The 12,330-nt window shown below is 40.3% G+C and overlaps 1 protein-coding gene across 11 annotated transcripts in view; it reads left to right on the plus strand.

Annotated features, from left to right (window-relative positions):
- Positions 1–3,220: 3,220 nt before the first annotated feature.
- The window catches only part of SEC31A (SEC31 homolog A, COPII coat complex component), an 82,181-nt gene continuing 73,071 nt past the window's right edge, over positions 3,221–12,330 (plus strand). For 7 of the 11 annotated variants that reach the window (XM_025384612.1, XM_025384614.1, XM_025384619.1 and 4 more), the window contains exon 1: positions 3,221–3,415. Coding sequence is in view for 2 of the 11 variants with exons in the window: in XM_025384616.1 (XP_025240401.1) it covers positions 3,352–3,415 (64 nt within the window). In the remaining 9 variants the exon portion in view is untranslated. The remainder of the gene's footprint in view (positions 3,416–12,330) is intronic. The other 4 variants (XM_025384616.1, XM_025384621.1, XM_025384620.1 and 1 more) reach the window with 4 other exon arrangements.

Here is a 12,330-nt window from a genome sequence, read left to right on the forward strand (position 1 = left end):
AGTTGGTTCACCTTACACAATTTTGACTGGAAAAGTTCAGCAAACTTTATACCTGATAGGTACCAAAACCACTGCACCCAGATCAGCTACAGACAAGAACAGAACTTTCAATGGAAATTTTAAATAAGTGGGATCAGGATCGTGAAGCCTTTCATTGAAAAATTGTAACAGGAGATGAAACATGGTTTTACCAGCGCAATCCTGAAGACAAAACACAAAGCAATGTTACCCAGATAAGAAGTAGTTCAGTCAAAGCACAAGTGGACTGGTTGAGAACAAAGGTCATGGCAACAGCTTTTGAATGCTCAAGGCATTTTGCTTGTTGACTTTCTGTAGGGCCAAAGAATGGTAACATGTGCTTATCATGGGAGTATTTTGAGAAACTTAGCCAAAGCTTTAGCAGAAAAATGCCCGAGAAAGATCAGAGAGTTCTTCACCACAACAATGTTCCTACTCATCCCTCTCATCAAACAAGGGCAATTTTGCAAGAGTTTTGATGGGAAATCACTAGGCATCCACCCTACAGTCCTGGTTTGGCTCCTTCTGACTTTTTGTTTCCTAATCTTAAAAATTTTTTTAAGGGCAGTACATTTTTCTAAAGTTAAATGTAAAAACACTGCATTGATGTGGGTAAATTCCCAGAACTCTTAGTTCTTTAGGGATGGACTAAATTTTATAGCTGGTATCATCACTTACAAAAGTGTCTTGAACCCTATAGAGCTAATGTTCAGAAATATCGTTTATATTTTTATCTTTTAATTCCATTTTTCTACAAACTTTTTGAAGTCTCCTTGAATATGTACCCTTTATAAAGGGGAAAAATTCTGTGACTAATGTTGACTTAATGCTGACTTAATTTTCTATTTTGTAAATATATACAAACATAAAAGTTGATACAAATTTTGTTCATAGCCCTTAACAAACAAATTTGTGAAATAAATGCATTCAGAAACAAACTAAAACATTAATGAAATGGATGCTACTGTTTTACTGAGGTGTAAACATAGTACTGGCTGCTATGGAAAAAGTTACATAAACAGTCATGTGCCTTGTGATGATTGTTTGTCTACAACTTCGCTCTTTGCAGACCGCAAGACTATTGAAATGAGGGGAAGGGATCTGAATTCCCGAAAGAATGTCAAGTGGGCATCGAGGCTTATGCCTATAATCCTTGCACTTTGGGTGGCTAAAGCAGAAGGATCCTTTGAGGCCAGGAGTTCCAGACCAGTATGGGTGACAAAATGAGTCCCTGTCTCTACAAAAAATAAAATAATCAAGCATGGCCATGTGCCTATAGTCCTAGCTACTTGGGAGGCTGAGGTGGGAGGATCACTTGCACCCTGGATGTTGAAGCTGCAGTGAGCTGTGATCATTGCCACCACACTCCAGCCTAGGTGACACAGCAAAAACCTGTCTGTAAAAAAAAATGAAAATATCTTTGTGCTATGAAATCCTAATTTGAAGAATTCGTCATTAAATTCTCTCCATTCTTCTAGTGAGCAATTCAGTTTTTATTTGATTCAGGATTAGGCTTGGATAGTAGTTAACGAAATTGGATTACAACTGTTTTGTGAACTAGAGTTTTTTTTTTAGATACAGGCAGTCCTTGCTTTGCAAAGTTCCAATATGCATAAATGCCAGTTACCACAATTAAGTTAAATAAAACCAGTCCAACAATGTGGTTAATAATTCCATTACCACAGTACTGAGAAAACTTGCATAAATTTTGCTGCTAGCTCTTTAGTCCACAAATCGTTGTGCCCCCCACCTCTGCCAAAAAAAGGTGTGCATCATGATCAGTGGCCAGTTACGTTCTTTCAAAGTTTGTTGGTGATTTGTTACTGATCCATCAGTTCATGCACAGATAGCAAAGCACAAAGTGCATAGTAGTGTTGCCTCCATGACCCCAGAGATTAAACTTGTGACCATTTACAGAAATGGATAATCAAAATAGGTAATTGGTCAACAAAGGACAGGGCAGCAAAGAAAAGTGATAACGCTGGAAGTGAAATTGGATGTGATTAGAAGATTTGAAAGTGGTGACAGCAAAGCAAAGATAGGTTGAGACCCAGACCTGCATGAAGCTGTAATACAGGCCTATTGAAAAAGTATGATAAATGTAAAAAGGTAAACTTGCTTCAACGTCTTTCAGTTTTAATTGCACTAGGAACAGAAAGCTGCTTGCGGTTGAAATGGAGCATTTACTTGTTTCAAGACTAATCAAAAACAAATGCCAATCGGTTTGACTAGCATTCAGGCCAAAGTGATTACCTTAGTTACTGCGTTGAAAGAAAATGGTAATTAGAAGACTGAAAGAAAATATATTACTACCAGTAAAAGCTGGGTTCATTATTTCAGAAGTTGGCGTGAATTAATGTTAAGCTATCTTATGAAGCTGCAAGCTTCAGATGGAATGTTACAGAAGATGTAGCTGATTGGGAATGTTGACACTGCTGCTGTTCAAGAGGCAGGATCCTGCTTTAGCCACCCAAAGTGCAAGAGTTGGCTTTGAATGCTAGGTGTAATGAGAAAATAATTTGTCTAGAAGTTAGGAGACCTGGGTTGAATCCAGTTTCTGGTAGTTTAGCAAGTGATTTTCCTTTGGCTTTACCTCGCTGTAAAATAATTCCTCCCTAAACTAAAAGTACACCCAGGCAACGCATCTAATTAGATTTGAAGCTCTGGGGAAACTAGTAACAGCGGAAGGCGAGTGCTACGGGGTCTCAATACCATGGGATAGTAACAAGTATGAAAGGGTACTAATTGATAACACCGTAACACCCCATCTATGCCTCTCTGTTCACAATAGCCTTTGGGTATGCCCAGATAGTTTCGCTTTGTGTAAGTTCTCAAAATGCCAGAATGTGTAATCAAGTGGGTAATTTTAAGAACTCGGTCACAAATTACAATAAAGCTCTTGCAGCCCAATTTTCCACGTGGTTTGGCTCGGGCAGTGTCGCCAGGGGCTGCAGACGCCTCACAGGACTAGTGCTACGTGGCGTTCCTGCGGACCACAGCGGTTATTCGGCCGGACGGAGACACCCTCTGCACTACTCCTTTACCTGCTAGTCCTGGCTACCGCATCCATATTCTGCGCGCCGCCCCTCAGAAAAGGGTTTCTACATTCGCGCGGGCGCGATGCCCGCAGAGTGCGCCCAACCCGCAGAGCCATACCCTGCACCCCAGCCTACCGCCGGTCCCGGAAGTGCCGTGGCGGGCCGTGCGTCGGGGTGGGCGGGGAGAAATGTTGCTCCCGGAAGTGTTGGGCGGCAGGGCGTGGCTGCGGCTGCGGCTGCCACGTTGGAACGGAACGTGGAGGTGGCCCTGGCCCGGGAGGAGGGGCGGCGGCGAATGCTGGGAGACTCCGACGGGCGCTGCACTAACGCAGGATCCGGCTGCTCAAAGTCCTTGCCAGGTGTGTCCACCCGTTGCTTTTTGTCCTCTTCGCCGGTCCTTAAGCCTTGAGGTAGAGCCCAGGCCAAAACTGGGACCGCAGCCTGGGTCTCCGCTGCCCCGCGCCAGCCTGGGGCCCGGTCTCTGGTGACGGCGCGCCCCCAGTCTTGGTTTCGGGCCCGGCGGAACAACGCCTGGCGTCTGGACTCCTTCAGTGATCGCGCCCGTCCGCATCCGCCGACGTCTCCACTGCTGAGCAAAAGCCACCCGAGGCTGGCGACGGTGTCTTGCCGGGGAGTCGTAGCCGGGCTGGTAACTGGAGTTTGAGGTTAGGAGACTTTCAGACCCTTGTGCACAAAGAGGTGCGGTCCCCGAGGGTGAGGAAAGGAAAAAATCTAAGGATTACTTTGGTTGACTTTAGTTTGGTTAGGATTTGTTTGTACTTGAACTGTTGCTAGATTTATAGTTAAAGGTTCATAGGTTTGAACTGACGTCTACTGTCATTTAACTAGGATTGGATTATTTTAAGGACAGTGGTAGCCAGGCGCAGCCTGTACTTTGAGGGCAGTCTCATTAAGTGTTACATGTTTGTGCTAATAAGTTGTTAAATTTCGGGACTGTTGTAAAATAAACCAAAATATTGCCTGGACTTGTGGGCATTATAAAATTTTCCTTGCGCTTAAGGAACTAATTTTACGTAGGGCTTTTTGAAGTTGCAATGATCTGATAGTTTGTGACAAATCCTTTCTCCTATTTTTTTCTAACTATAGAAAACTGAAATTTGGTTGTCTTTGTGGGCAGTTATAACTGTATTTAATCAGTAAAGCTGTGTTCTTGTTATAGCGTCTAGCGTTTTCTGTACCTCCGATTATTCAAGGGTTGGCAAAAGCTTACTCTCCTTTTTTGTTTTTTGTTTGTTTGTTTGTTTTTGTTTTTGTTTTTGTTTTTTTGAGACGGAGTCTCGCTCTGTCACTCAGGCTGGAGTGCTATGGCGCGATCTCAGCTCACTGCAACCTCCGTCTCCCGGGTTCAAGTGATTCTCCTGCCTCAGCCTCCTGAGTAGCTAGCTGGTATTACAGGCGCCCGCCACCACGCCCGTCCAATTTTTGTGTTTTTGGTAGAGACTGGGTTTCACTATGTTGGTCAAGCTGATCTCGCACTCCTGACCTCAAGTGATCCGCCCGCATTGGCCTCCCAAAGTGCTAGGATTACAGGCATGAGCCACCACGCCCAGCCTACTCTCCTTTAGTGGTTCTTCTGTGCTTCTTGTTTCTCAGTATTCCTTAATTACAGCTCAGGGAGAGGTTTGTAGACTCCAAGAACTTTTGGATAACTCGTGGTGTTTTTGTAGTTTTGTAGTGATTTTATCTTACATACGTCCACGGTTATTTGTGAAACTTGAAATTTAAGGTAGATTTAGAATAATATTGCTTAATTTTATATAGGCAAATTCTTTATTGAAACTAATAACGTGGGAATAGAAATAATTTTGTAAACCGTGAAGAGCAATGATTCACAATTTTGGGGGGATTTCACTGTCTTATGGGAATCTAATGAAAGCATTGGAAGAATGCACATATACACACGTAGGATTTTCTTTTTTTTTTATTTTACTTTTTTTTTTTGAGACAGGGTCACTCTTTGTTGCCCAGATTGGAGTGCAGTGGTGCAGTCATAGCTCACTATAACCTTGAACTCTTGGACTCAAGAGATCCTCCCTCCTCAGCCTCAGAAGTAGCTAGGAATATGCACGTGGCGCACGCCCAGTTAATCTCTTATTTTTTATAGGGATGGGGGTCTCACTATGTTCCCCAGGCTGGACTCAAGCTCCTGCTCTCAAGTGACATGTAGGATTTTCTGTGTACATAATATTATGAAGTTTACAAGTTAAAAACTCCTGTAAGGGGATATTACTAGATTGATTTACATTGATTACATTGTTTTTAGAAATGTCATTAGGTTAATTTCAGCTCAAAAAGTTTTATTATACTGAAGATTAATATGACACCAATTAGTTCAGTAACCAGTGCACAGTTACTTTCTCCTTTGATTTGGTTTGGGTTGAGTGAAATGAACCTAGGACATTGAAAATAATAAATCCTCTGAACAATTGTTTCTATCCATATTGAGATATTTTGCCCACAGAAAATGGATTTTTACTAAAAGCAATGCCAACTAGGGATTGTATACCTGGTTTGGGAATCAAAGTTCCAATTCTATTACCTCTTTAACTTTTTACTTGCTTTCTGAGGTATGGGTCAGCTCTATATAGCATTGTAAGGTTGGTACTTTTCAAAGAATAGTGCTGTGGGGTTTTAGTATTGCTTCAGAAAATTTACATTTTGAAAATGAGCAGAAAGAAAAAAGTTTCCACCTAATTGAATGCAATTATCGAGAGAAAGTTGCATGAAAAATAAGAGTTCTAGTCTGGAATATAAATATTCCTCAATAAATCTTTTTTTTTTTTTTTTTTTTTCTGAGACAGAGTCTTGCTCTGTCTCCTAGGCTGGAGTGCAATGGCACGATCTTGGCCCACTGCAAACTCCGCCTCCTGGGTTCAAGCGATTCTCCTCCCTCAATCTCCTGAGTAGCTGGGATTACAGGCATGCGCCACCATGCCCGGCTAATTTGTGTATTTTTTAGTAGAGACAGAGTTTCACCATGTTGGTGAGTCTGGTCTCGAACTCCTAACCTCGTGATCTGCCCACCTCGGCCTCCCAAAGAGCTGGGATTACAGCCGGGAGCCACTGTGCCCGGCCATATGTATTTTTTAAATTTATTTATTTTTTGAGATGGAGTCTAGCTCTGTCTCCCAGGCTCACTGTAGCCTCTGACTCACTGCAACCTCTGCCTCCCAGGTTCAAGCGATTCTTCTGCCTCTTTCTCCTGAGTAGCTGGGATTACAGGTGCGCACCACCACGCCCGGCTAATTTTGGTATTTTTTAGTAGAGATGGGGTTTCGCCATGTTGGCCAGGCTGGTCCCGAACTTCCGGCCTCAAGTGATCCGCCCACCTCAGCCTCCCAAAGTGCTGGGATTACAGGCATGAGCCACTCCGCCTGGCCAATAGATGTATTTTTGAAGGTTCATGGTAGTAGACGTTTTAAATGGTGATGTTTGTAATAACTGTCATTTATGAGCATTTGTTTATATATGCCAGGCACTGTTCTAACTATTCTGAGTAATACCACTTATTTCTCACAACAACCCTATAGTATAGATACTGTTATCCTTATTTTAATGAGAGAGGAGCCAGGACATACATGGATAAAGCGACATGACTAAAGTCAGAAGTAGACATGGTGAAGCTGGAATTTAAACTGAGGGTGTCTGCCCTAGACCCCATGCTCTTAATTGCTGTGGTATAGATACTGTCTTGTAGATGGCATATATGAACAAGCGATTGTCCACACAATTTTCTTTTTGTCTTGTCTTGTCCCTTTCTTCCTTTCTTCCTTCCTTCCTTCCTTCCTTTCTTTCCTTCCTTCCTTCCTTCCTTCCTTCCTTCCTTCCTTCCTTCCTTCTTTCTTTCTTTCTTTCTTTCTTTCTTTCTTTCTTTCTTTTCCTTTCTTTCCTTTCATTCTTTCTTCTTTCTTTCGTGTGTGTGTGTGTGTGTGTGTGTGTGTGTGTGTGTGTGTGGCGGAGTTTCGCTCTTGTTGCCCAGGCTGGAGTGCCGTGGCGCGATCTCGGCTCACTGCAACCTCCGCCTCCCAGGTTCAAGGGATTCTCCTGCCTTAGCCTCCGGAGTAGCTGGGATTACAGACGCCTGCCACCAAGCCCGGCTAATTTTTTGTATTTTTAGTAGAGACAGGGTTTCGCCACGTTGGTCAGGCTGGTCTCGAACTCCTGACCTCAGGTGATCCTCCTGCCTCTGCCTCCCAAAGTGCTCGGATTACAGGCGTGAGCCACTGCGCCCGGCCTTCTTTTTATATTTTCGTAGTGATGATGTTCTGTTTAAAATAGTATTGAGTGTGGGCCGGGCGCGGTGGCTCAAGCCTGTAATCCCAGCACTTTGGGAGGCTGAGACGGGCGGATCACGAGGTCAGGAGATCGAGACCATCCTGGCGAACACGGTGAAACCCCGTCTCTACTAAAAATACAAAAAACTAGCCGGGCGAGGTGGCGGGCGCCTGTAGTCCCAGCTACTCCGGAGGCTGAGGCAGGAGAATGGCGCAAACCCGGGAGGCGGAGCTTGCAGTGAGCTGAGATCCGGCCACTGCACTCTAGCCCGGGCTACAGAGCAAGACTCCGTCTCAAAAAAAAAAAAAAAATAGTATTGAGTGAAACAAGTATTCATAGTATAAATTGTAATCACGTTTAATATTGAAAAAACATTACACACGGCTTTTAAAGTAAGTCTTGCTTGGGAAGTATGTATGGTTTAATCTAAAACTTTTTCCTGTTTTTGAGCGCGATGGCTCATGCCCGTAATCCTAGAATTTTGGGAGGCTAAGGATGATTGCTTGAGGCCAAGAGTTCAAGACCAACCTGGCCAACATAGTGAGAACCTGTCTCTGTAAAAAAAAAAAAAAAAAAATTAAAATACATTTTTAAAAATACCTTTTTGGGCAGGTGTGGTGGCTCACTCCTGTAATCCCAGCACTTTGAGAGGCCGAGGTGGGCTGACCACGAGGTCAGAAGTTTGAGACCAGCCGGACCAACATGGTGAAACTCTGTCTCTACTAAAAAATACATAAATTAGCTGGGGGTGGTGGTGTGTGCCTATAATCCCAGCTACTTGGGAGGCTGAGGCAGGAGAATCACTTGAACCCAGGAGGCAGAGGTTGCAGTGAGCCGATTTCATGCCATGCACTCCAGCTTTGGTGACAGAGTGAGACTCCATCTCAAAAAAAAAACAAAAAAAAACTTTTCGTATTTTTAAGAAAATCATTTACAACTTAATGATTATTTCCAAGAGAAGGAAATATGCATATCCAGATTTAACTATATTTTCTTGGCATTCTTAGTAATTTTGAGAATGATTGCAATAAGTAGATCGATTATGGTACTCTTATTTAATTAGATTCAGGGCATATAATATAGTTCTAGGCCATTGTAGTATAGTGATTCTTTTTTTTTTTTTTTTTTAATAGATGGTATTGAAACCTTATATTCAGTACAGGTTAATAAGCAGACCTGCTTCTCATGGAACACTGAGTACTAAGGCTAAGAAATAAACTTTAGTAAATGCTTTGAATTCCCATTTAACTATTTTATGTTCGTATAAATGTGTCTCTTTCTTTTTCAATGTTACACATTAACCAAGCATTAATGAATTAGGTAGTCCTTGTACTTTAGCTCTTGGAAGTACTATTATTGTATTCCTTTTTTTTTTTTTATAATATAGCTATTTTGCTTTCACTTTTAGAAATTATTCTGAAGCCATCTTATAACCTTTTCCCCCTTAACAATACTTTCTCCTTTTTTAAAAAGTAAATGATCCTTTAAAGAGTTAAGAATTTAAAAGTAAATGTTTTATCTAAAACTGGTCATTCTAGTTCATTAGTCTACTTGTTTTCCCCTAAATATAAACTTTTAAAATAAATCAGAACTTTCTGCATATCTCCTAGTGTGCTAAGCAATTTTGAGTCTAAAAAGGGGTAAAAGTTTTGAAAAAGACATTATTTGTCTAGTTGATGAGATAAGATAGCACATAAGGCAACTGGTTAAAAAGTAATCGGAAAATATGTCAACAATATGTGCTAGTAGAATGTTACAAAATGTTTATTAAAATAGAATGATATTATTCTAAAATGCTTAAATTGTAGTACTGACAAATATAAACTTGTGGTGAGTATTTAGATCAATGTGGATTGAATCATCAGGGCAGTTTTCATGGAGGAGCTGGAACTTGAATTTATTACTAAAGATTAGATGAGACAGTTGGCAAAGAGGAAGAAGAGGAAATTCATGTTAAGAAAATAAATGCCTTTTTTATATCTTAGAAAGTTGGAATTTTTTCCCCGCAAATAACCCTGAAGTTTTCTTGTTTAATCTCATGATAGCAGTAATCTTTAAAAATAGCAAGCCTATCAAAAGCACTAACCCATGTGCTAAGCACTTTGTTTGGCTCCCTATTATAAAACATATGATCTCATTGGAACCTCACAACATCCCATGAGGTTGTCACTCTTTTCCCTGTTTTACGAATGTAGAAACGGGGCTCAGGGAGGTTAAATAATGTGTCCAAAGTATCATAGCTAATAAGTGGCAGAGCCAGTAGTCAAATTGAGGATTAACTCCAGAGACCATGCTTTTAGCTGTGTGATACATCCTGCCTCCTAATCTCACTTTGCCCTAACCTAACACAATTTCTAAAATGCATTTCTTCAGTTTCATCATACATGCTGGTTGCTTTGTTATTGTTTCTCCTAAATGTTAATATTTCCTCTATGATATGAAAATTGAATACCTGAACTTGTTGGAAGTAATAAGAACTTGGACTCTGGAGCTAAACTTGCGAGTTCTGATCTTGGCTCTAGCCCCTTGCCCCCTTGCTAGCATGTACAGATTGTCTAACTTTCCGTGTCTTAATTTTTTCCTCTATAAAATCTCCTTCAAATATAAACAATTTGCAGGTACAAGACTCGGGGCATATGTTTAAGGCAATCTTAAGGAAGATGTTAGAGGATAGACTCTGGAGCTGAGTAAGGAAACTGGCAAAAAAGTCCTGTTGGATAGCATTGAGTATCCTTTTTAACTGCAGGGCTGAGACTGGAACAAAAGTGAGAATGAGGAAGAAAGAATAAAATGTAAATATTAAATGTCCAATAATATAGGGATTGGTTATACGACTAATAAAAAGAGAAAAGAAATTGGAGGTAGAATAAGTTTGTGAATTGCCACATCTGTAATGGTTATGAGTCAGAGGACATCATTTAAAGCTGACAAATCAGTTAGTAGAAGTATAAGCAGTTCAAAGGTAAACACTGAGAAAGATAATACTATTGATTGTAACTGTGTTGTGTGGAGGGGCAGTAAGATTATACAAGCTAATTTCATAAGTGCTCATAGTAGGGAGTTAATAGTTTCTGTGTAAAGAAATAGAGGATTAATGGTGTTAAGTAAAATATTTAAAATTACAATTAAAAAGATAAAATCAAACACATATTATAATGAAAATATACATCATCCTAATTATCAGAAAAATGGTAATTGCACAAAAAAAGATGAAAGACTTTTTAAAAATTATTACTCAAAGATATTAAACCAAAGTAAAATATGACAAAACTAAGACCAACTATGTCTGTCATGTCATTTTAAATGTCCTTAGCTAACCTACTGAAAAGATTTGCAAATTGGATTACCAATAAAATCTGTTGGTTTTTTGGGTTTTTGTTTCTTTGTTGCCGTATAGCTAATGATGACATAGTTCTGAAGGGCAAAAGTATACGTGTAAAGGCAAACAAAAGGTGGAATTCAGACCAAAAGTCATTATTTCAGACAAAGAAGGATATTCATAAAGCTAAAGTGTACATTTGACAGTGAATTTGAACATTATGGATGTGCACCAAATAACTGTATTAAATAACAAAGTAATTTTCGTAAAGCAAAAGTTTCAGGAGATACCATGAGAAATAGACATAAATATATTAGCAGTAAGAGACTTAATTCACTGTTTCGGTCCAAGGCAGATCAAGTGGACAAAAAAATAAGGACATAGGATATCTAAACAAATCAATAAAGAGGATTTAATTAGTATATATTGAGCTGTAGGTCCTGAAAACAGAGAGCGCCCCTTCTTTCTAGGTCCCAAGAATAATTCACAAACATTTACTATATAGGCTCCATTGATAGGAAAGTAGGAATTAACAGGCACAGGGGATTTTAGGACAAGGGAACTACTCTGTGTGATACTATAATGACAGATACATGTTGTCATATGTTTGTCAAAACCCATAGAATGTACAACACCTAGAGTGAGCCCTCATAAATTGTGGAGTTTCAGTGATAATGATGTGCTCATGTTAGTTCATGGGTTGAAACAAATAGACCTTTATGATGTGCGATGTTGGTAGTGAGAAAGGTTATGTGGTTGGGAACTGTGTAGCATTTTTTTGTACTTTGTGCTCAACTTTTCTAGGAACGTAAATCTAAAAGATAAAGCATATGTCTTTTTTTTTTTTTTTTAGTCAATCCTATGAAAGGTAAAAAGAAGTTTTTTTTTGTTTGTTTGTTTTTAAAAGCAAAGTCAAAAGATAGTCTATCAACTTAATAGAAAAATTGTCAAATGATGGCCAGCTGCAGGGGCTCACCCGTGTAATCGCAGCACTCTGGGAGGCCAAGGAAGGTGGATCACCTGAGGTCAAAAGTTCGAGACCAGCCTGGCCAACATGGTGAAACCCCATCTCTACTAAAAATACAAAAAAATTAGCCTGATGTGGTGATGTGTGCCTGTAATCCCAGCTACTTGGGAGGCTGAGACACCAGAATCGCTTGAACCCTGGAGGCGGAGGTTGCAGTGAGCCGAGATCACGCCACTGTGCTCCAGCCTGGAAGACAGAAAGAAACCCCTTCTCAAAAAAAAAAAAAAGAGAAAAGAAAAATGGTCAAATGATACATGACTAGACAGAAGAGATGACAGAAAAGGAAATATGGTTGACCCATAATCATGTAAAAAAAGATGTTATACATTATTTATAATATTACTATACAGAGCTAACATTTTTCTTTTTGTTTTTCTTTTTTTTTTTTTTTTTTTGAGTCATAGTCTCACTCTGTCACCCAGGCTGGATTGCATTGGCGCGATCACGGCTCACTGCAGCCTCAACTTTCCGGGCTCAAATGATCCTTCCTCCTGAAACTTCCGAGAAGATGGACAGACATGCATTACCATGCCCGGCTAGTTTTTGTATTTTTTGTAGAGATGGGATTTCACCATGTTTTCCAAGCTTGTCTTGAACTCCTGGGCTCAAGCAATCGGCCCGCCTCCCAAAGT

This window comes from Theropithecus gelada, chromosome 5 (assembly GCF_003255815.1).
Source record: "Theropithecus gelada isolate Dixy chromosome 5, Tgel_1.0, whole genome shotgun sequence".
In the NCBI taxonomy this organism is placed as follows: domain Eukaryota; kingdom Metazoa; phylum Chordata; class Mammalia; order Primates; family Cercopithecidae; genus Theropithecus; species Theropithecus gelada.